The following is a 23,702-nucleotide window of genomic DNA, read 5'->3' as shown; positions in this document are numbered from 1 at the left end:
TTACCATGAATTCTAACATTATGAAGTTTTACATATACATCGGCTTAATGTTGAGTTGTTTTCTTACATAAATAGTTCATAAATAGTACATAGTTTAATTAAAGAAATACCTTAAATTTGTCAGATCTGTAATACTTGATGAGATATTCCCATTAAGGTTGGGGTAAGTCAAGAGGAGGATTCTTTTTGCGCTCCTTGTCAGTTTTTCCGCATCTCGCACTTTTGTAGTAATTGTGCAACCTACACTAGTACAATCTATATAAACTTGGCATGGTCTCTAAGACAAATGCATACATTTGGAAGTAGTCACTAGAATTATCAATTTCAAACTTCTCCTGCATAAAGAAGCTAAGAAATAAGTACAACCAAAACCAGAAAACTATAGTGTTAAATAACTGATATTAATAAAGAAATTAATAACTAACATAACCAGTATTTCCTTCAACATACTTTCTCCAGCTGCCTCAAATGCCTCTTTCCAACTTTTCACATTCAAGGGAGCTTTTGTCCTCACAACACGCCCACACTCATTAACCAAGTGACGAGCATTATCTCCAATTGCTCGGTCAATTTCATCAGGTATTGTGATCTTCAATTTCGATCCTCTCCCTTTAATTTTCATGTCAAACACGTAACTCTTATACATTCCTCTCTTACCTCTTCCTTTGATCTTACTAGTTGCTAATTATCCACAATTCACAATTAATGAAAAATTGTTAAGACGTTTCAAAATAATACAAATGTTAAAACTTATCAAGTATGCCTATAATAATCAATAATCAATAATATCTAAAAAAGTTGCTCCATCTCTCTTAACTACCTGTATTACTATCTATCTCATCACCATTAACTTGCTCCACCTCCTTCTGAGTGATAGTTTGCCTTGGTTGTGGATCTAAAGCTTCATTCACTTGCAAGCCCACTTTAATTCTACTAACAAAGTTGCTTCTTTTCTTTCTCTTACCAAATATGCCTACAATAATCAATAATCAATAATATATAAAAAAAAAAACCCATAATTACAAACTAGAAACTTGAAAGTCAAGTTTTCAATAATGTACTTTCATCCATTAAGGTAATGACGCCTTCTAATGCTTGGTCATTCAAGATTGGTGTAGCAGTTTCTTCATAACCTTGAAGATCGTCTCCATGAATCAAGTTATGGTCATTCAAGGTCGGCGCATCAGTTGTTGGCGATTTAGTTGTTGGCAATTCAGTTGGTGCTGCATTGTTTATATGCGCTTCATAAGTTGTTCGTTGCCTCTCCAAATCTACAAGGGTAAAGAAAATGAAAATCAAAGTGAATTCAAAAAAAAAAAATTTAATTTGTTGAATTGAAATAAAAAAAAAACTTACTTTTGCTAACCGCATGAGCAATGTCATCTGTGATGTGTGGGTTAGAGCTATTATTGAATTGGTCAGCTACATTTTGCTTGCTAAACAACTGCGTCCCACTAGCTTGAACACGACTCAGAAGTTTTTCGAGGGTAATACTTCGACTACAAATTTTCTTTCCCCCTCCTCTCCCAATCATCTTTTATCTATTCAGATATTTTAGCAAAATTATCCAACAAAAGGTAGCTTCAACAATAAACAATATATTTCAAGATAGAGCGAAAAAAATAAACAATATATTTCAAGATAGAGCAGGAAAATATTGAATAGTAGCCGAATTGTTCATATAGATAACAAGAAAGATAATAGTGAATGTAAATATTGTACAACATAACATAATCAAGGAGATGAATCAAAATCAAATTTGTTCTTCAACTTCACTCGATTCCTCAAAGACTTCAATTTCACCATCATTAATGAAATTGTCATCTTCCAATATTTGTGTAACCATTTGCACTACTTGTTCTCCTTTATAATCCATAAACATATTTGTAGCCAACAATGAACTAACTCTGAAATTGTCAGCATGTACGCCATTAGTACATTCAGTTTCAATATTAGCTTCCACCTCTACTTGTTGAAAGGCATCTACATCTATATCCTCCTTATCTAGATCACTAGCACTCATATTATACAAATCCCTTGGTTGTGCTTTTATAAAAAATTTCCAATTCTCATTGTTTTCATCTTCTATAAATACTTGCTCCACTTGGGATTCTAGCACAAACATATCATCCAACCTCAAAAGTCTATTCTTATACATACTAATCAAACCATGCTCATCTACCTTATACCCTCCACCAAGGTTTTCTACATCAAACCAACTGCATTTGAACATAAATACATGATTTTCTCCAGGATAACGCACTTGATATATGTCTCTCAAAATGCTATAGTATTCCTTATCTGAAGCATCATCACCACGCACCATGACACCTGAATTTTGTGTTTCCCTATTTTTTGACCTATCACTGGTGTGGAAACGGAAACCATTTACAATGTATACTGTGTAATGCCCTAGAACTCTAGAAGGACCACAAACTAAGTTATACAAGTCTTTATCACAGCGTCCAAGTTTATGAATTTTTCGTACCTAAATGAACAAATGTAAACATACTTTATCAGCAAAGTGGCTTACTGGAAAAACTTAAGAAGGAAACCATTTACAATGTATTACTTAAAAGCTTTCTTACTTGATTTTGTATCCATTTGGAAAATTGTTCTTTGTGCCTCCGTTCTACATTTCCTGGACATTCCTTCTCCACTTCCAACTTATGTTTCTATGACACCATATAAAAACAAATAAAACTGGCTTCTATAGCCTAAAAAATACTATACAATTCAAACTAATTAAACATAAGGAATAAAAATGGCTTACTGGAAAAACTTAAGAAGTGGATCGTAGTTTTGAAGAATATAAAAATGGATTGGATCACACTCTAGATGATCTAGATGTTTTGGTGTACTTCCCCCAATGGTATGTCCAAGTGGTCTAAAAACCTCAAGGTTTGATTTTAAGGTATCCTCTTCTATATCTTCATCGTCATTTCTTGCTTTGCGATTGAATTTAGTGTCAATGTCACTCATGTACCTAAAGCAGAATGTTAAGCACTCATCTGCCAAATAACCTTCAGCAATGCAACCTTCTGGATGTGCTTGATTTCGAATATATGACTTTAATGTTCAAAGAAACCTAATAGAATAAGACATATGTTAGTATTTGAATAATTGACAAACATGAGTATATTTCTTAAAGAAAAAGTATACCTCTCAATAGGATACATCCACCGATATCGAACTGGTCCAGCAATTTTTGCCTCAGTTGCCAAATGTACAACTAAATGCACCATAACATCAAAAAAAGCCGGTGGAAATATCATTTCTAGCTTGCATAAGGTGTAAGGAATTTTTTTTTCAAGTTCTTCCAATTGACCAACATTTATGTTTTTAGAGCAAAGGTCTCGAAAGAAAAAACTTAGTTCAACCAAAGGGTCATAAACCTCTTTAGGTAAAAACCCACAAAGTGCAACGGGAAGCAACTGCTAAATAAAAACATGATGGTCATGGCTCTTCAAACATGATATATATTTTCCATTATCTTTAACACAACGAGAAATGTTTGATAGATATCCAACGGGAGATTTCATTTTTGCAAACATACGACATATGGCAACCTTGGCATCTAACCTCAATGTATATATAGCAATAGGAACACATACCTTACCATCAACCACTTTAGGATGAAACTTATATCTGATTTTCATCTTCACCAAATCCAATCGAGCCTTCAAAGTATCTTTGTTTTTGCCTTGTATGCTCATTAAAGTACCCAAGATATTATCAGAAACATTTTTCTCAATATGCATAACATCCAAGTTATGACGAATTTTTAATTTCCTCCAATAAGGCAAGGTAAAGAAAATGCTTTTCTTTTTCCACCCAAACAAGCTATTAGAAGCATCCCTTTTTCTTTTGTTCCCTACAATCTTCCCATATTTTGCTTGTGAGAATCGGCTATAATGTTGTAATACATCATCCCTACTCAATGGAATTGGTGCAACACCTTTTTCAATTTTACCGTCAAAAGAATTGGCATCATTTCTCCACTTATGATTCATTGGAAGCCAACGACGATGCCCTAAATAACCACCCTTATGCATCAACGAAGTCCGTTTAGTTTCCTTATGACAACATGGACAAGCGTAACAACCTTTGGTAGACCATCCGGAAAAATCTGCATATGCAGGAAAGTCATTGATAGTCCACAGTAGTGATGCACGCAAGATAAAATTTGTTTTAGAGTAAGCATCATAGGTTTCAACACCAACCTCCCAAAGCTCCTTTAACTCCTCAATAAGTGGTTGAAGGTAGACGTCCATATTAATTCCAGGACTTGTTGGACCTGGTACTAGTAAAGATAGCATAAATGAATAAGGTTTCATGCATAACCAAGGAGCAAAATTATAAGGGATAAGAACCACTAGCCATATGCTATGTTGTGAATTATTGAATGGCTGAAAGCCATCACAAGCTAGTCCAAGTCTAACATTTCGCACCTCTTTAGCAAATTCACTATACTCTTCATCAAATGATTTCCATGTAAAGGAGTCAGATGGATGTCTCATTGTATCATCCACCGCACTCGCATTGTCATCCTCCAAAAACGTATCATCCTCCTCTTCCCTAGAAAGGGCATCATCATCTATGATCCTATCACAATCATTCACTATATGTTTTAGTAGCATCCCTTTCTTTGTGCCAATGCATGTCTTTGTATGTCTTTCTACACATGTACAACCATTGTAGCCTAGGCTTCAATGGAAAATATCTTAGCACTTTTCTAGAAATCTTTACCCCCTTAGAAGAGCCTTCCTTTTCTTGTTTCCACCTTGATAAACCACAAGTGGGACACTCAATCAATTTTTCATGCTCTTTCCAATAAAGAATACAATCATTTTCACGAGCATCAATCTTATAATAATCAAGGCCCAAGTCTTTAATGAATTTCTTAGCCTCGTAATAAGAAGTTGGAAGGTAAGCTCCATAACCTTGACGTTCTAATTGGAGTAAACTATCAAAAGAGTTATCACACCAATTATTCAAAACCTTTAAATGTAATAATTTAACAATATATGACAACTTAGACATTGTTGTGCCATGCATTGTTAATGGTTCTTGGTACTCCTCTAAAAGTTTGAAAAACTTTTTTGCATTTGCATTACGTTTCTCATACTCCTCAATATTATTTAAAGCCTCTTCAGCACTACCAACATTCATAGCACCAACTCCACATGCATCTTGCAACATTGTGAAACCACTATCAGTGTCATTCGACTCATTAACATCATCCCCATCACTTGATTCAACTAATTCTTCCCCGTGAAGTTCCCAAAAAGTGTACTTCTCATACATTCCTCTTTTAAGCAAGTCTAGTCTTACATCACATTTTGTTTTAAGAAATATATTGCGACAACTATTACAAGGACACCTAATAGTAGTACTATCTCGATCATCTTCTCTTACTTTGGAAAGAGAAAAATTTAGAAACTCATCAACACCATTTACATAATCAATAGATGAACGATCTTTTATTTTGACCCATGCCTTATTCAAAATCATTTCCTATATTTAAAGTTTATAATAATTAGGTTATATAACATTTAATAATATCACCAAGAACTCCTTATAATATTGTTAACAATTAATACTAGAACAAGAACAATTTAATTTCTAGTTGTTTGAAGAACAATTTAACGATTCAAAAAGAACAAGAACAATTTAAATTTTTGAAAGAAACACGAGAACAATTTAACAACTTGAATAACAATTTAACCACTATGTGAAAGGGAATTTTAACTTTAAGTTGTTTGAAGAACAATTTAACAATAAAAACAAGAACAAAGATTACCATTTGTTCAATGTATGCGTGACAAATCAACTTAGAAAATATTTTCAATACATGACAAATCAACTTAGACAAATCAACTTGAATAAACAAGAATAATTTAAGAAGTTCACATGAATCATTTTACTTCATTATAATCTAAAACAAATAAACTAAAAATCTTTGCCCTCATCAAGTATGTATCATCACAATCGCAAAAAATGAGTTATTTTGCTTCAATTTGAAAAGAAAAATCTAATTCCATCATGACATCAAAACCTTACACCGTGAAATTATAGGCCAAAAACTTACTTTTGCTTTAATCTTATCGTCTAGAACTTCAATTTGAAGTAACTCCATCAATTTTTCTTAGCATTACTTTGGAAGAATCTCACATTTTCATAAATTATCCATATAAATCAAAAGCAATTTTACCTTATTCAAGAAACGGTGTTTAATCCCCCTAAAGCCACTGCTAGCTAATTCCAAATGAATTGCACTCAGAAAATAATAGTAATAAAAAAACGCAAGTAATTTCCCAATACAAAAAAACACACAAACATAAACCCCCAAAAAACGCAAGTAATTAAGCCCTCAAGATCTAATTGTAAATCCTCAGTGGCAAAGAAAAAGGTTAATCTATGTCATGAAATACAACCCAACATTTCAAAATCATGAAATACAGATATATAAATCTGATAATTAGAACAAATCCCAAGAAAAAGACGAATTCTTGTTCCTTCATTGCCAAGACTATGAAAATACATACAACACAACATTTCAAACTGATGAAATACACATACATTTTAATCTGATAATTACAACAAAGCCCAAGAAATTAAAAGAACAACCCATAAATTGAAAATAACAAGAAACAAGAACGAGAAATTCAAAGAAAAAAAAAAGGCAAAAAAAAAAACTACCTGTCGTGGGTTATTTGAGAGGCGGCTGAAGGAACGCTGCAGCATAACGGCAGCACCGGTGTGCAAAAGGCGGCTGAAACTCTGGCGTGCAGGCGGCAGACGCTCCGGTGTGCAGGCGGCAATCCCTGCGGTACGGTGTGCGGGAATAGGGTTTGTGGGGAATCGGGTTTGTAAGGGAATAGGTTCGTGGGTTTCTAAATTGCGAGGGAAATCGGGATTGTGAGGGATGGGGTTCTGATTTGAAAGGGAAATGAAAACAAAAATTATTAGTATAAGGGTTTTTGCAATGACTTTATTGTATCTGTATATTTAAATATTTTTTGCAACAATATATACAGTTACGAATTATTTATTTAATTTTAACAACTAAATTGTTTGTTGCAAAAAATTGGGTTATACCGGGAAATTATTTTAAGGGGTGGGAAAGTTTTTTTTTTTATGGCAACGATTACTTAGCAACAACAATGGATTTCGCAACAACTTGTATTTTTCGCAACGAAAAAAATATAGTCGTTGCTAAAACTTGTTGCTAAAAACAAGTTTTCTTGTAGTGTATGTATCAAGAGAATGGATAAATAAGTTTACTGATGAAATTATTATATATAAAAATGTAAAAAATAAAGCAAACTCAAAAAAAATTAGATGATAAACTAAAATAGACATAAGCGTAAGGTTTATGATGAAATTAATTATATTTAGTCAATTTCAGTAATATAAAAAAGTACCATGTAATTAATGTGCTAGTGTGATCATATTATTGCTTAGGGATGCTCAAAATTAAATATCAAATCATATTCAGTTTTATTTCTATTATTTTGTTTTTTTATCTATACACACAAATATTAAATTAACTTTCTCTTTCTTTCCTTAATCAAAATCATATTTATAGTTTAATAAAAATCATGAAAACAATATTATTGTTTATTATCCAATAAATTTTTTTAAAAATCAAATAAATGGTCTGATTTTTAAAACCGAGTATTTCATGTTGAAAATTTATGCACACTGATGATATTGTTGCTGTCTAAAGAACAATATCACAATAATCAATGACATCACTCTCAATCTCACATTAGTGCGCGCAATTATCAAATTAAGTACTAATGGAAAAAAATGTAATACTAAATGCTTTTAAGAGCAAGTTGATGGGTGCCGGTGGGTCTGCAGGAAAGAGGAAGTATTAGTAAATAATAGTTATTTGTGAAATTAACAAATTATTCTTATGTGATAGGATTTAATACTGTGAGAGTTTTGTTATTTTAATTTACCTTTTTTGATTTTATTTATTTTATTATTATAATTTTTGTCTTTTAGTAGTGATTTACAAATCACGACTATTGATTATGAATTATTTTGCCAAAAACTTAAGCTATATTCCTATAATAATTTCCAAATAGTACTATATGTCTATCTCTGTCATGAATTACATGCTATACAAAGTTATTAAATTAAATTGTTTATCATTTAAATTTATATTATATTTTATAGTGAATAATGAATATGACAGGAAAAGTATAGTCAATTGAACTATAGATTGAATTATCGTCTAATTGCGTAAATTCACTAGTAGAAAAAACGCTATCTACAATGCAACATATACTGCAATTTGTGGTTTTTTTAGTTACACGGCATTAACTAATTGAAAAAATTAGGCAAAAAAATAAAGGGAATATGTTGCAGTCCTTTGAGGTTTTTCCACTAATGATTCTAATAGTAGTATTTGTTTTTTTATAATATTTAGTTATAAATAACTCAAGATATCAATTGATAAAAAAACACATTAAATTGGGTGAAAAATGAAATTTAGGAAGTATAATGAAATACGGGAAATATATTAGTATATATATACGTGTAATACATGGACCGGATGTGTATTTTGTTGATTTAATTAAATTCATTTTTAAAAGTGACTTTAATATCAAGCGTCCGAGTGGATTGTTATCTGGTAGCTTTAAATTTTTTTATTTTCCATAGTGTTTTCATATGATTTTATTAAAAATGTATTTGTTTTCATGTAAAAAATTAATAACACTTTAGAGATATGACCATGAAAAAGTCTAGTATAGACTTAGTTCACACTAATATTAGTGTGGATCAACATTTACACTCTCCTCCACTCTACTCTTATACTCTTACATTTCATCCCACTTCACTCCACTCTACTCTACTCTACTCTTATACTTTTACACTCCACTGTACTCCACTCCACTCTTAAAAAGTTAAAATATTTTTAAAATTTAAATTAAAATAATTAAAAATTAAAATTAAAATTAGAAAATTAAAAAAGTAAAAAAGTAAAAAATTAAAAAATTAAAAAAATTAAAATTAAAAAATTTTAAAAATTAAAATTTAAAAATTAAAATTAAAATTAAAAATTTTTAAAAATTAAATTAAATTAATTTTTTTCAAAAATTTTTTCTTCCAGTTACTTTAGAGTATGTAATAAAGAGTGAAGAAAGTGAATAGAGTAGGAATATGAGTGTTAAAATGATTTACACTATTTTGATGTGCACTAAGTCCACACAAGAATTTCTCTATGACCACCACATAATATTATGACAACAAATAGCAAAGCTCTATTAAGTTGTAACTAATCTTTGGAAAAATTATTTAGAATATTCATGATTTTCGTACAATAATCTCATTCTCACGTATTGATTAACCATAAATAATCCAAACATTAAGTTGTATTTATCTAGAGTAAACCCGGTAATAGAATAACTTGCTTTAGAAAGTTTTTAGAAAAAAATTAAAAATAAAATATCGAAAAAAATTTAAAAAATATTTTTATAATTTTTTTTGTTATTCAAAATTTTATATGTAAATTTTTAAAATTTTTTCTAATTTTTACATTAATTTTTAGTTTACTTTTTTGATAAATTACCTACTATAGCTGGTCATTTGGTTACTCGAGTTTACTCTAGGCAACTACCTGCCTAAAGTTGAAATTATTTACGGTTAATCAATTGGTAAGATTATTATAGAGAAATTATAAAAAGATTGAATTATTGTAATGATTTTTCTATTATCTTTTCGCAATTATTATTATTATTATTATTATTATTATTATTATTATTATTATTATTATTATTTTGTTAAACAGGTTTTCTATTAATCACAAAAGTCAAAATATATACAGGATTGAGCCTGAATTTTTAGAATTCTCCCTGAGGATTGCATCAGTGTGAAAATAGAGCTCACTTTTCATAATAGATATCTTCATCTCACTCTTTATGTGCAAAAAAGAGAGCGGGATATCCCAAAAGAATCAAGCCACACACGGCTTAGACATCAATAATCAAACCTAAGTTAAGTATACAAAAGGTTCATGAGTAGACACTAGCTTAAAAAAAATACATCAAAAGGCCTCATTTCTCAATTGCCATATAGAGTAGATAAGATTGCAGAATATAGCCATAATAATTTTCATTTTTTTGAGGTAACTTCCGTTTTTGGTATAAATCTTTCAAAGTGCTAATATCCCATCTTACTCCTAGCCAGTGGCGTTCGCACATTGACTGCTGAAATTACACCTAAAGAAGAGGTGTTTTATCGTTTCTCTTACAAATAATAATGCCGTAAATAAAATTATAAATACAAGATGTTGTTTGTAGTGTCTCTTTTGTGTATGGCAATGAACTCTTTGCTTGAATGAATCACGAATCGAACAATAACACCGTAGAGAAGATTAATTTGCGACGATGAACGTCACCCATAAATCTTAATATAGATTGAAGGCAACTACAAACTTTCCTTTTTTAATATATCCCCCACAAAGGTACTTACGTTATGAGACCAGAAATTCACAAGGAGATACAATTAATCACATCAACCGATTAGTACGAACCGATTGAAATAAATGGTTATGTGTTTATGTAGAGATTAAAATCAGATTACAAAAAAAAAAAAGTTAATTAGTCTCTTCTATGTTTCAAGAGATTGAGAAAAAGATGACAGAAAATAGATATTCCAAGATATAAATGATTTCCATGCACTCACTCTTATTTATAAAGTTGAAGTGACATATGGATTCATCCAAAACCATATATCAATGGTAAATGATGATTATCAATTTATTATGACGTAAAACATTCATTCATAACAACACCTTACTCCATGAAATAAAGTTTCGTATCACGAACAAACGTTCTGTTTCAATGTGCTCGAATGAGCATAAGCTAAAACACTTTCCAGAAACTTTCTGACGCGAAAATTTCTAAGTGCTCGAACGAGCACATGCCCAGACCTCCAAATAGAATGTTTTGAAACACACTGCCTAACAAAACACAACATGCTCGAACAAGCATGATAGTGCTCGAACGAGCAGGTGGTCGAGCATGCTTGTATTGGTTCGTTGTTACGTCTTTGCTTAATCTATGCATTAGTGCATGTCTTAAGCCTTTAGATATGTCCTACATGCTCTAAATACTCAACAGTTTCGGCCTGGGTGCCACAAATGGGGCATATCTCGTTGACTATCACGCCCATATTCATCAATTTGTGTTTTGTTTTGAGTCTCTCTAGGTATGTCAGCCATGCCACGAAGCGGCTTCTAGGGTTGGCAGCTCTATTCCACACAATTTTATCCCATCGCGATCTATGTGAAGTCCCCATTTGGTCTTTGTACACATCTGCTATAAAGTAATGCGATTTTGCCATCCAAACTCTCAGTTTCTCCTTCACATTGCATAGCTTTTTTATCATCTAACTAGCAATGATGGGGGCATTAAACAACTCCCATTTTCCTCCTTTCATATATACCTCATGTACCCACTTCACCCATAAGGATTCTTGCATTGAGCTAAGGTGTCATGCTATTTTGCCTACTGCTGCTAGATTCCATACTTCCAAGTTCCTCAGCCCAAGCCCACCTTCTTTCTTAGGTCTGCAAACCTTATCCGAGTTCACGTTCTCTGGAGTTATGTGATCTTCTTTGTCATGCCAAAGGTATTAAGATCTACAACTTGCATTGATCTGAGTCATGATCTTCTTAGGAATAATTACGGTCTGGCACCAGTATGTGGATATGCTCATGAGCACCGAATTGACTAGTTGCAGTCTTACTGTGTAGGAGAGATTTCTTACATACCATGAGTGGATCCGAGTTGTCATTTTGTCTACTAGGTACGCACAGTCGGCTACTGTGTATCGCTTAGAGGTAAGAGGCATGCCTAAGTACTAGACAGGAAGGCGTTCAAAAGTGAAGTCTAGGATACTAGCCGCATATTCTCTAAATTCATTACTAACCCCCGCAAGGTAAATTCCTGATTTGACATTGTTAGCTGAGAGCCCGAAACTAGAAGAGAAGAAATCTACGCCTTGGATAAGAGTCTTGATTGAATGCATATCCCCTTTGCAAAAAATCATCAGATCATCGGCAAAGGTGAGATGGTTTAGCTTTAGTTTGGAGCATCTCGGGTGGTAGTTGAAATTTTCAGCATCCCCTGCTACATTTAAGATTATTGAAAGGTACTCCATACCAATGACAAACAAAAGTGGGGACATCGGGCCACCTTGTCTGACCCCTCGCTCCGCCTTGAAGGTGTATTTAGGGGGACTCCATTCAGGATCAGGGAGTATTGTGTAGAAGTGACGCAAGTCGTGGTAGTCTTCACAAATCGCTGGGGGAAATTGAGTGCGATCATCTTATCCTTTACGAAACCCCAATCCAGAGTTTCATACGTCTTTCTGAGATCCATCTTTAGGAGGTAGCTAGGCATCCAATTTTTCCTTTCGTAGTGTTTCACTATAACTTAGCAAAGCAAGATATTGTGGAGGATGCTTTGTCCTGCAATAAAGGCTCCTTGGTTGAGGCTTATGATGGAGCTAAGGACGAGTTTGAGTTTGCTACAGATCAATTTGGATATGCTTTTGTATATGGCATTACAACAAGAGATGGGTTGATAGTCACCGGAGCTGTTGGGGCATGAAGTCTTTGGGATCAGAGCGATTGCAATCACGTTCCATGCTTCTGGCAAAATCCATGTTGTGAAGAAGTCCTGGATTGTATGCACCATATTGAGCTAATCATCGACCATGTAGCCTTGTAAAAACCACTATTAAAGCTATCAAGACCCAGGGCCTTGTCCTCAGGAATGCTCCACACCGCCTGCTTAATATCTTCCTCTGTGAAGGTGAGGGAGAGAAGACTTTGTTGGGTTTGGGTGAGAATGGGGCCACTATAGATCACGTGTATGTTTATGTTTTTCCTATCTTTCAGATTATTAAATAGTAAATTCGTATAGAAATTCTGGAATGCCTCTTGGATTCTTCTTTGGTCACTGGTTATCTTGCCTCCAATGTGGTGTTAGATTTGCGTCTTTGATCGATGGATTGGGGGAAGAACTTTATATTTTCATTTTTCATAATAAGCCAGGTAAGCTTTGCTTGTTGACGGAGAGTAGAGTCTCTAACTTCCTTGGCTGTTTTAAGAAAATCTGTCATCCTGCATTCAATATTAATGAGATTCGCAATTATTATTATTATTATTATTATTATTATTATTATTATTATTATTATTATTGAGTTCATATATTGTTAAAAAATTAATTTATTGAAAAGATATCAAAATTTGATACCGTTAGAGTAGAGAAAAGTCAAAGAATTTAAAATCCGAGTTTAAATTCAGTTCAGAGTTGAAAAAAGTTATTTGATTTTTATTTTATTTCGGTCCGAACCATTGTCATTCTTATGGGTTGTTGGATTAGGCCTCTAGATTTGTAGGTTCACAATTTTTAAGAAGCTTCTAGCCGTAAAAATAGAATTTCAAGCAATTCACTTGGTGTTTAATTAAGTTCTCCTTTAATTATGTTTCACCAGGTACCAATAATGTTTTGTGTTATGTTTTTTAATTAAATATTCATTTTTTTAATTCTAGTATTGTTTTTATAGATTTATTAATAAAAAATAAATTTATTAGTTTAAATAACAGGACATACTTTTTGAGAGCATACAATACAATTCTCAATAAAGGCTTCTAAAATGTTAGATAGAAAAGACGTGAATCATGTCAACGAAAAGCCACGACACACCGACCTAACCCAGCCTTTTACCCTTCGTCAAGATTTATGTAAATGATTTACAGCTAATCTCTTTCTTGAGATACAATCTGAGAGATTTATTTTAATTCCAATTCATTAAAGATTAATGTTTATTTATCGTTTTCTTAATATCTGTTTATATTATTTTTAATGCTTATTTACCGTATTCTTAATGCTTATTTGTATATCTTAAATGTCTACTTACATCATTCTTAATGTCCACTTATAATATTTTAAAAATATATAATGCGTCGGCCTAATTAAAAATAATCTCTCAAAAAGACTATTTCTCATAAGAATTTGTGAATGCTGTATACTCTCTCATATTCTAATCAAATATCTTATTTAATTCAATGCAATTGCTAATATATTATTTAAATTTGAAATAGCTTTAATTTTTTTTTTGGTAAAACTATAAAAATTTCATATATTAAAAATTTACTTTGAAATAAATCATAAAATATTCTACTTGACAATGTTTTAACTTGTAAATTAAAACTAAAATATAATGTAATAGTGATTGGTCAATAGTACCAAAACTATAAATAAAACAGTTGATTAAAACAGCTAGAGGAATTATAATCCATGGTTTTACACCCATAGACGTGTACCTTTTCATTTATCAACCAAAGAAGATAAGGATATTTCTTTTGGTATTTTGGTGTTATATTTAAAATGAAAGATAGTCATCTAACTCATTATTTTTGCATAAATTTAAAATTTGAGGAAGAAGATGATGAACAAGTCATATTCATATCATTCTAATGGCAGAGCAAGAAGAAATATATGCGGTCAGTTAAAATCCAAATAAAAAAAATCTTATAAAGAGAAAAATAAATAATGCACACACGACAAGTTTAGGTACCTACAAAACCTATTTTTATCAGTTGGTATAGCACATCACATATACATGAATCATAAGCTCAAGTGTGTTTTATCGCTTGGAATAGAGCAAGAGCCAAGGGCTCATGATTCAAGAGTCATATATATATATATATATATATATATATATATATATATATATATATATATATATATATATATATAAATATATATATATATATATATATGATCGAATAAGAAAGATTTTTAAATGAAAAGGGTGAGAAGGATTATTGTTTGATTTTGTTTGATTACTATATATACAAAAAAGGATACTATGTTATAAATTAAGAACAATTTAAAAATTATTTCATAGTTACCTTTCTGTGTAACATAGTTACTTTTACAATTATGAGTTTTTGGCTCAATCGTGACCATAGATTTTTTTATTTTAATGAAATTAAGGGTGTAGAGTCCTACTTACCCTTCTCATTTTCAACCCCTTCTCAATAGATTTCTCCCATATATATATATATATATATATATATATATATATATATATATATATATATATATATATATATATATATATATATATATATATATATATATATATATATATATATATATATATATATATATATACACACACACGCACACGCACACACACATATATATATATATATAGATATGTCATCATGAGACGAATTCATATAATTAATTTATTTCTCTAAGTGAACACTCTAAGATTGTAAATAATTACTTTAAAGCTATAAGTAATCACTTTAAGATTATAAAAGAGATCATTTAAAAATTATAAGCATTCACTTTCAGATTTTATGTTATTATTTCGAGATAATTAATGCATACTTCCTCTGAATTTTATTTGTTGTTACAGTTTTTGTAGCAACTATTTTTCATCAACTGATCTTATTTGGTATATATTTTTCCATGTATAATGTAAAACCTAGTCAAGTAGAATTTTATTTGATTCATTTTAATGCGTATTTTTATAATATTAGCTTTTTAAAATCTTTTATAATATGAAATTTAAGATATTAAAGATTAAAATCGTGCATTGAATAGCGTAAAGTAACTATTAAAAACTAAATGAAGTATTAGATTAGTCCAATAAAGATATTTTCACCATGAGACCGCTGATATTAGAATTTGTGTATATGGTAGTATATATAAAGTAAAAAATAAAGTATTCCAAAGGCAATAATTAGATTTTAACTTTCGGCTGAATAAAGGAAGATGAGAAGTGATCAAAATCTAATACAAATGATCGAAAACATGCAGCTTGCTTAGTGTCTCCTTGTTGGTCAAAGCTATAGCATTTTTAGTTTAAAAGCCTTTATTTATATTTATAAAAATAGCACTAGAATTTGTGAAATAAAAACAATGCTTTCAGTTGTCATGAAAAGAAAGACAAAAAGGAGAAAAAAACAATTAAATAACATACATATATATAGTACATGTTTATTCCCACCTTGGTAGATGCTTAACAAACAAAACTAATGGAGGTAAAAAAATATATTATTTTACATATTTTATACATGAAGGATTAACAATGAATAATTACAAAATAAAAAATAGTTATATCTTTGAAGGCTTGTTTCACAATAATAGGAATAGTGGTAGTTGTTAGTTGTTGGTAGTTATGTTGTTAGTGTGTAGTAAATTACATAAGCCTCAAGTATACAATATACTAAAGTTATTATTCTCAATAATTAATCAACATTAAATATAAATGTTTTTATTTATATAGTTGAATTTATTTATCATAATAAACATAAAATATTTCTTTGTGAATTTTGGTGTTTTATTTAAATTATTGACTCAATTTAGTTTATTTTTGAAAAAGTGAATACTAATGATTGGAAAGATAAACTAGTTGAGAATAAATACTATATCCCAAAAATCTATAGAGCAACCCCTATAATTTTTGGTAGGAAAAAAAATATTTTGAGAAAGATGTTTACTAAAACTGTTTATCTCAATAACAAGTATCGCAATTATATAGATATTTTGGCCACCAAAAATCTTAATGATAAAATGACAAATATTTATAGAATAAATAAATATTTTATTTTCATTAATATTAAGCTAAATATATTTTTCATAACAAATATAAAAAATATTCTCTATCATAAATGTACTTTGAAATATAATGAAATATTATTTTATTAGCTTACTTATGTGAATTTAATAGATATGGTTAAATTAAAATATTTTGTGCATTTGCATAGAAAATTAACATGTATAGTACAGATTAAAATATTAAATGAGAACAAAAGGGGTAAAATCACTAACCGATAGATCCATGGTGAAGCAACATACACACATTCATCAATTTTAATACTCCCTTCGTTTCTTAACTATAATTTTTTTATTTGCTATATTGGATCATTTCATTTGATGTTCCATAAAATATATTTGTATTTAGATTAAAAAATTTGAACAAAATTAACCTTGTTCATCCTAATTTTAATATTTTATTAATACTTATGGTCTCACACATCTTCTACTAACTTCATTTTTACATTTTTATACTACTTATAATCCTCACATATTTCCACTAGTTTTATTTAAATATTTTTTAATAATGGTCATAGACTCATATGCAAGTTTTTGTCCCTAACTTTTTTAATAATTTTTAAATGCTTATATATAGTTCACAATTTTTATTCATTAATTTTATTATTTAAGAAACTAATATATTCACCATTTAAAATATTTAATTTTTTTTAATTTTTGTAAATATTAACTTTATTAATTTTTTATTAATAAACTAATATATTCACCATCTAAAAAATTTAAGAATATTTTTAAACCATTGGTAATTTACTTTTGTCTCCGCCTTTAAATATGAGTTCACTCTTCAAGTGAACAAGTCAAATTGTGAAAGTATATAATTTACACAATTCTTACTTGAGACCGTCTTTTTAAAAGACGCGTCTCAAATGGGCCGGCCCATTATTAATAAAAAACAACTACCAGAAAAATGCGCGCTGTTTAATCCTATTTGAAGTTGGTATTATAACCTATTAGAATTGGTGCTATAACCTATTAAAATTGGTATCTCCAAATAGGTTTTAATACTAACTTTAATTACACCAACTCTAAATAGAACCAAACGCGCGTTAATTTTTAAATTTTCTCCTTTTTAATTGTTAAAACGGGTGAGTCGGTACCGTTATTTCTGTTAATTACCCCTCCGTCTCTCTCATATTCTCTCTCTAAATTTATACACTTTTACAGGGCGGCAACTCACTTCTCCCTCTAAAAGTCTCTATATTTCTCTGGAATCACAATAAAATTCCTCAATTTCCTATTTTTAAGCGACCCTCTAAAATTGAACCAAAAACACCAAAAACCCAGAAAAAAAAAATCCATTCTTTGCCACATTTTTTTCACTCTAACAAATAAAAACAATTGCTTTCACTTTGAAGAACCCTTCGGGTAAGAGACCAGGCAAATATTTTGTGGGTCTGATTTAATTACATGATTTAGGTCATTTTCTTTGAATTGGATTCTTAATTTCTAATGGGGTTGAGGTTTTTTTGAGTTTTTCTTCATGTTTTGTATTGCATATAAGGTGTTTGTTTCTGGGTTCCTTTGGAATTCGTTAAAATTTTCATCTTTGTTTTAGAATTTTCATCACTGTATCAAGGTGTATGATTTTTCTCTTTTTCCCTTATTGATGTTTGTTTGTTTATGATGATTTATTGTATTGGATGACTATTGATTAATATATGTTCATATAATTGGTTTCATGTGTGGGTTTTTGGTAAAGGAATATTGAAATTGAGATTGAAGTAAAAGAAGAAAAACAAGAGAAAAGGGGAATGGTAAAAAGTATGTTAAAAGGAAGTATTTCAAGGATAGGGAGATATGCAATTGCTTCATCAATTACAGATCAATGTATAACATGTACTACCTTCAATATCCTTGCTCCAATCTACAAAAGGCTAAGTGATGATGAGGTTTGTTAATTGTACAATCCTTGTAATGATTATAAAATGTTGATTGATAGCTATTCTTTGCTTTTTGGATTTCTTTTGTGTTATTGTTGATTGTAGATTTCTTCATTTTTGGAAGCAACAGGATGATATAGGCCGTGAAAGTGATTATAGGGCATATTGGCTTGCTAGAAATCAAAGAATATTGGATTGGTTGTTGTGTGAAAGATCTACCATCATTTGTCTTCAGGTTAGCATTGGCCTTTGTGTTGAGAGATTATTGTTATTTTTGAGTCATTTGAGTAAATTGCTAATTTAAAAAGCAAATTAGCTTGCAAATTATGTTACGGTTGAGAGTTTGTTTATGGAGCATTACAATTTGTTATTGGGGTGTTTTTTCTTCAAATACTAATGAATTGTATGCCAATTTCAGGAGTTTTGGGTTGGAAATGAAGAACTTGTCAGTATGTATGAGAAGAGACTTGGTGATGCTGGTTACATCAATTTCCAGCTTGCACGAACGAACAATCGGGGAGATGGTATGCTATTGTTTATTTCATTTATATGTTGCACATTAGATGCTTGTTAGTTTTTGTTTAGTATAGATAAATTGTGGCTTTCTGTTCTCTTGAACTTTTTGGTATAATGTTGGCAATGGTGTGGTATGAAAATTGTTTTTTGAAGTTTTATTTGCTTGATTATTTATTTCATCTCTCAACCATCCAGCCTAACGATCGCTTATACAAAGTAGTTGGTAAGAAAGGAGGAGAGTTATTGTTGTTTGGTGAGGTTTAAAACATCACATTCATGTTGTGGTGGCTATAATATAAAAATTAGTTGCCATAATTTAGGTCTTGAATTTCATTACATCAATGGTAGGTAGTAGAGTCCAGCTAAAGAATTGTCATCTGGGGCAAAATACAATATTATGTTATAGTAGTACAACTTACCACCAATTTGGAAAAGTAAACAATGCTTCCACACTCGGGATGCTTATGTTGCCGGTGTTAAATATTTCAGGTCTCTTTCTTATGTCGGTCTTGCTTTTCTTGGAATGTGTAGGTCTTCTTACTGCCGTACATAAAGATTATTTCAGAGTTATAAATCACCGAGATTTGTTACTCAATGATATTGGAGATCGTGTTGCGCAGCTACTACACGTTGAATTAGTTAATCCCTTGTTTCTAAATCGAAGCAAAAATGTTCGACAAGAGATTCTTATAGTGAACACACACTTGTTATTTCCTCATGATTCAAGTCTTTGTCTTGTGAGATTGCACCAGGTATGTCCGTTTTAAAATACTTGCATAGTTGCTTCGGATTATTTGTGTGTCTTATAGTATGAATTTTTGCTTGTTTAGGTTTATGAGATCCTACAAAATGTGGAAGCTTATCAGAAAGAATTTGAGTTGAATCCTATGCCTATTCTACTTTGTGGGTAAGTTTCTTTAATGATTTTTTATTGCGAAAGGAGGTTTGGGGCGATATAGCATATGCATATAAGCGTTTTAATAGCGAGGTCTAAAGGTATGCAAATTTGTTTCTGCAGGGACTGGAATGGAAGCAAACGGGGACATGTTTATAAGTTTTTAAGATCTCAAGGGTTTGTCTCGTCATATGACACTGCTCATCAGTATACGGATGATGATGCACATAAGGTGATTATCACCTTAAGTTATCATACTTATCGTATTTTCCTCTCTTACGCAAATGAGAGGGTGATTGATGTCTTTCTTCTCATGTTCTTTTCATTCACGCAGTGGGTTAGCCACCGCAATCACAGGGGAAACATATGTGGCGTTGATTTCATATGGCTTCTGAATCCAAATAGATACCGGAAGCTTCTCAAGACTAGCTGGAATGAAACAGTATTCAGCATGTTCAAGGTGCGAAACCTACTTCCTCCTCGACTTTATATATCCTAAATACATGCCGTGTATGTTTGTAACTGCAATAGTGCATTGTTTCAATTCTCTAATCTGTTTCAAAAAGGTGGTAGAGCAGATTCAATGAAAACGTTTGACGGGTTATTTAGTTATCTAAATCCTGATATAAGCATCCTATTGCAATTTGCAAAGCAAACTGCAAAAAGTTTGGCTATTTGGGATATATGTAAAAAAATTTATTCTCCGACAAATAGGAATTGATTTTATGAAATTTATCATGATCATCATTGCTATCCGACACTTATCAACTCATTATTGCAATATTGAAATCATAAAATTTGTCTTTCTTAAGGTTTGTATCAGATTGAACTCAAATTTAAGACTCCTTTAATATTTGTTCAATCCTAGTTTTAGACCTTGTTAAAAGAGAATGAGGGTTGGGAGAGCAAGAACCTTAGAGATACGGTAATGAATTGATGTTTTGGCTTTTCCTATAAATTACACCCTCTCTTCCTAAGAGATTGTCACAATTTTTTTTAGTCCGTCTTTTTACTTTGTCACAATTCCTTTGATGGAATACTTCATACCACTTTCTTTTATTCTCATCCACACATTACAACTCTACTTAAATATCATCGACACAATTCAAATGGTCCTACCATTCCTTAATCTTTGTGCAAAATTTCATTGTTGTAATGTATTAGGGACTGAGAGAGTAATACATGATCTGGTAATTGTATGAGTCATGTTCACATGGCATGAGCATTTTTTTAACCATTATCAGCAATGTCAACAACGATGGCTAGTGCTCACCTGTGTATCTAACTATTTTATTTTTCTTTTCAGTCACTACTTCGACGAGCTTCACTGACAGAAGATTATGCTTTCGCCTTTCTTAAGGCGGATAGCGAGGGTGATTATATAACTTACTCGGGTTTTTGTGAAGCACTTAGACAGGTTAGTGATAGACCCAGTACGTCAATTTAAGAATTTCCTTCACCGAGACAATTCTAACTTTCTATCTAACCTTTTTTCAGCTAAAGTTAGCTGGCCACCGTTATGGACTTAGTGAGGAAGAGATGAAGGATTTGTGGGTTCAGGCCGATATTGATGGAAATGGAGTGCTCGATCATTGTGAATTCCAGGTAAAAGAATGCTCATAACTCATAAGTTCACTGGCTGCATCAGATATAATTCTCGACCCGATTATTGTGTTTATGGATATAGCTCATTAGTCAAAACATCGTTTCTGCGTAAACAGAGTTCTTTTATCGAGTATAATCCTGTAAAATTCGATTACTCACTATAAACCCAACTCAACCTTGTGAACTTGTTTGCCAAGTCAAGATACCGAGTTGTTATATCGAGTATTTTTAAGCTTCTAATTTAGCAAGCATTTTATTACAGCAAAGAATCTGGTATTCGGAAGACTTGGACGATGGAAGTATCCATGATAACGATTGTCATGACGATGCAGTGCACGACATGCAGCAAGCTATCGGGTTTAGTGTGAAAAATGCTGTTCTCTTTCCTACTCAAGTGGAGAAAGGGATGTGGCCTGAAGACTATTCATTGTCTGATCATGCGCGGCTCACTGTTGTTTTTTCACCAGTACGAATGCCATGCTCTAAGCTTATTTTCTGACAAATAGCAGGTTTCAGCTATAGATTTTTGTGAGATAAATAGACATGGATGTAAGTATCGACTATCGAGAGATGCTCGTCAACTTTCTGTTGGTGATCGACTTTCCGATTTGGAAGCATCCGAGTTCAAATCCAACGGTATCGTGATAGTAGACCTCTCTGTTCTATGTGGATTAGCTCGGAATATGAGTTATTATGATTAGTGGAGTTCGTGGGCGTGTAATTTGCTTTTTGTTGAGTGAACAGACCGATTACAGGAGCGCTAAGCAATGTTGTTATATATTGCACGATCCTGATCGGAGAGACAGATATAAAGATGGTCGCGTAAGCAATGCAATTATTTATTGCATGATCTTGATCGGAGATTCGGAGTTATACTGTAAATGTGTGTATATCCAGCGCAGTCATTGTAAGATTTTGTAGTTAGTGTGTAAAAGTCTTACCATATAAACTGCACCAAAAATAAGGCAATCCATGAAGGATGAAGAATTCAATTATAGCCTATCTTTGCACGTCTTTTGACAAATCATTTTATCCCTCTTTTCGATTTTAGAACATTTGGCTGTTCATCAAATTTGCAATATTTCTATTTTTGGATCATTTTTGTATCAATATTGCAATTTCTTACTTACTTGACCTCTGACAGTTTTTATTATCCGGTGGCGGAGAGAGTAGATTTAAATTATCTATTATTTTTCTCTTTTAATCTGATTAAATACAAAATATAGTAGAAATTTGATAGTACTAGATTATGTGCGATTAGTAGAATTTTTCAAATAACTATTATTTAATACCACAAGATCATAAGTATAAGTGCATACAATAAAACGAATTAATGGATAGTTATCGAATTACAACCGTTGATGTGTGATTTGACTGGTTGGATTCGTTTAATTAGATCAATAACGACTTTAATTGTAATCCTTTTTAATCGGTCTATGTACACTGAATTAATTTTCAAGTAAGTATGAAAATATATGAATAATTCATCTTACGACTATTGTGAGAGACTAATAATGGAATAATAAGACTAATAATGGAATAATAATTAAGTGAGGAGCAATTTTGATCGCTAGAGAAAGAACATTATGCGCAATCCAATTTAATGAACTTTCTTCAGAAAGAAGGAAATCAGGAATAATTTTGATTGCCTGAGAAAGAATAGAGGAAGGGAAAAGGAAGGTGTTTATACTTGGAAAACACTATTTGTATCAAGTATTTTAACAAATGATACAAATAATTCCTATTTGTATTTTTCGTTTTGACAAACGATAAAATTAATTTTTATTTCTGTCATTTATTTTTAATAAAAGAGACAAATAATATTTATTGGCATCGCTTGATGAAACAAAAAAATATAAATAAGTATTATATGTTTTTTTTGTTTTAAACAAATGATACAAATAGTAGTATCTCTAGTTATTATAAATGTTATAAATAGGGGTTACAAATTTTCTTTTTCTTGTACTAGTGTATGCTTTGTTTTCTTGACCATGACTTTTTCTATGATGGTCCTCTTACAGGCTACGATACAAATAATATTCGATCTTATGTTGAACAGCAGGAAAATTATATATAAACTAATGTGCATTGGAGTCTTTTTTGCATTGCATACCGGAAATATGAGCGCATTCGTCATATTTT

General features: G+C 31.1%; 2 protein-coding genes across 4 annotated transcripts; one reads left to right on the top strand and one right to left on the bottom strand.

The window, feature by feature from the left end:
- Positions 1-1,753: 1,753 nt before the first annotated feature.
- Positions 1,754-11,406, bottom strand: LOC130824810 (uncharacterized). The gene is made up of 8 exons (XM_057689827.1): positions 11,119-11,406; positions 6,703-6,936; positions 4,694-5,517; positions 3,615-4,605; positions 3,163-3,434; positions 2,896-2,986; positions 2,589-2,675; positions 1,754-2,488 (listed from the first exon to the last, which is right to left on the bottom strand). The coding sequence occupies exons 1-8, from the start codon at positions 11,404-11,406 to the stop codon at positions 1,754-1,756; spliced, it is 3,522 nt and encodes a 1,173-aa protein (XP_057545810.1).
- A 6,390-nt stretch (positions 11,407-17,796) lies between these two features.
- Positions 17,797-22,658, top strand: LOC130825870 (uncharacterized calcium-binding protein At1g02270-like). 3 transcript variants are annotated; one of them, XM_057691315.1, is made up of 11 exons: positions 17,797-18,029; positions 18,364-18,553; positions 18,669-18,779; positions 18,963-19,068; positions 19,592-19,812; positions 19,891-19,967; positions 20,079-20,187; positions 20,290-20,415; positions 21,262-21,372; positions 21,453-21,560; positions 21,823-22,658. In XM_057691315.1, the coding sequence occupies exons 2-11, from the start codon at positions 18,416-18,418 to the stop codon at positions 22,057-22,059; spliced, it is 1,344 nt and encodes a 447-aa protein (XP_057547298.1). In that variant the 5' UTR covers positions 17,797-18,029; positions 18,364-18,415; the 3' UTR covers positions 22,060-22,658. The 3 variants fall into 3 exon arrangements, with proteins under 3 accessions (XP_057547298.1, XP_057547300.1, XP_057547299.1); XM_057691317.1 differs by having other exon boundaries at positions 17,861-18,029; positions 18,675-18,779; XM_057691316.1 differs by lacking the exon at positions 17,797-18,029 and adding an exon at positions 18,050-18,240.
- The last annotated feature ends 1,044 nt before the right edge of the window (positions 22,659-23,702 follow it).

Source organism: Amaranthus tricolor, chromosome 10 (assembly GCF_026212465.1).
Source record: "Amaranthus tricolor cultivar Red isolate AtriRed21 chromosome 10, ASM2621246v1, whole genome shotgun sequence".
NCBI lineage: Eukaryota > Viridiplantae > Streptophyta > Magnoliopsida > Caryophyllales > Amaranthaceae > Amaranthus > Amaranthus tricolor.
The sequence above is the reverse complement of the archived record's forward strand: the minus strand, read 5'-3'. Positions and strand labels throughout refer to the sequence as shown.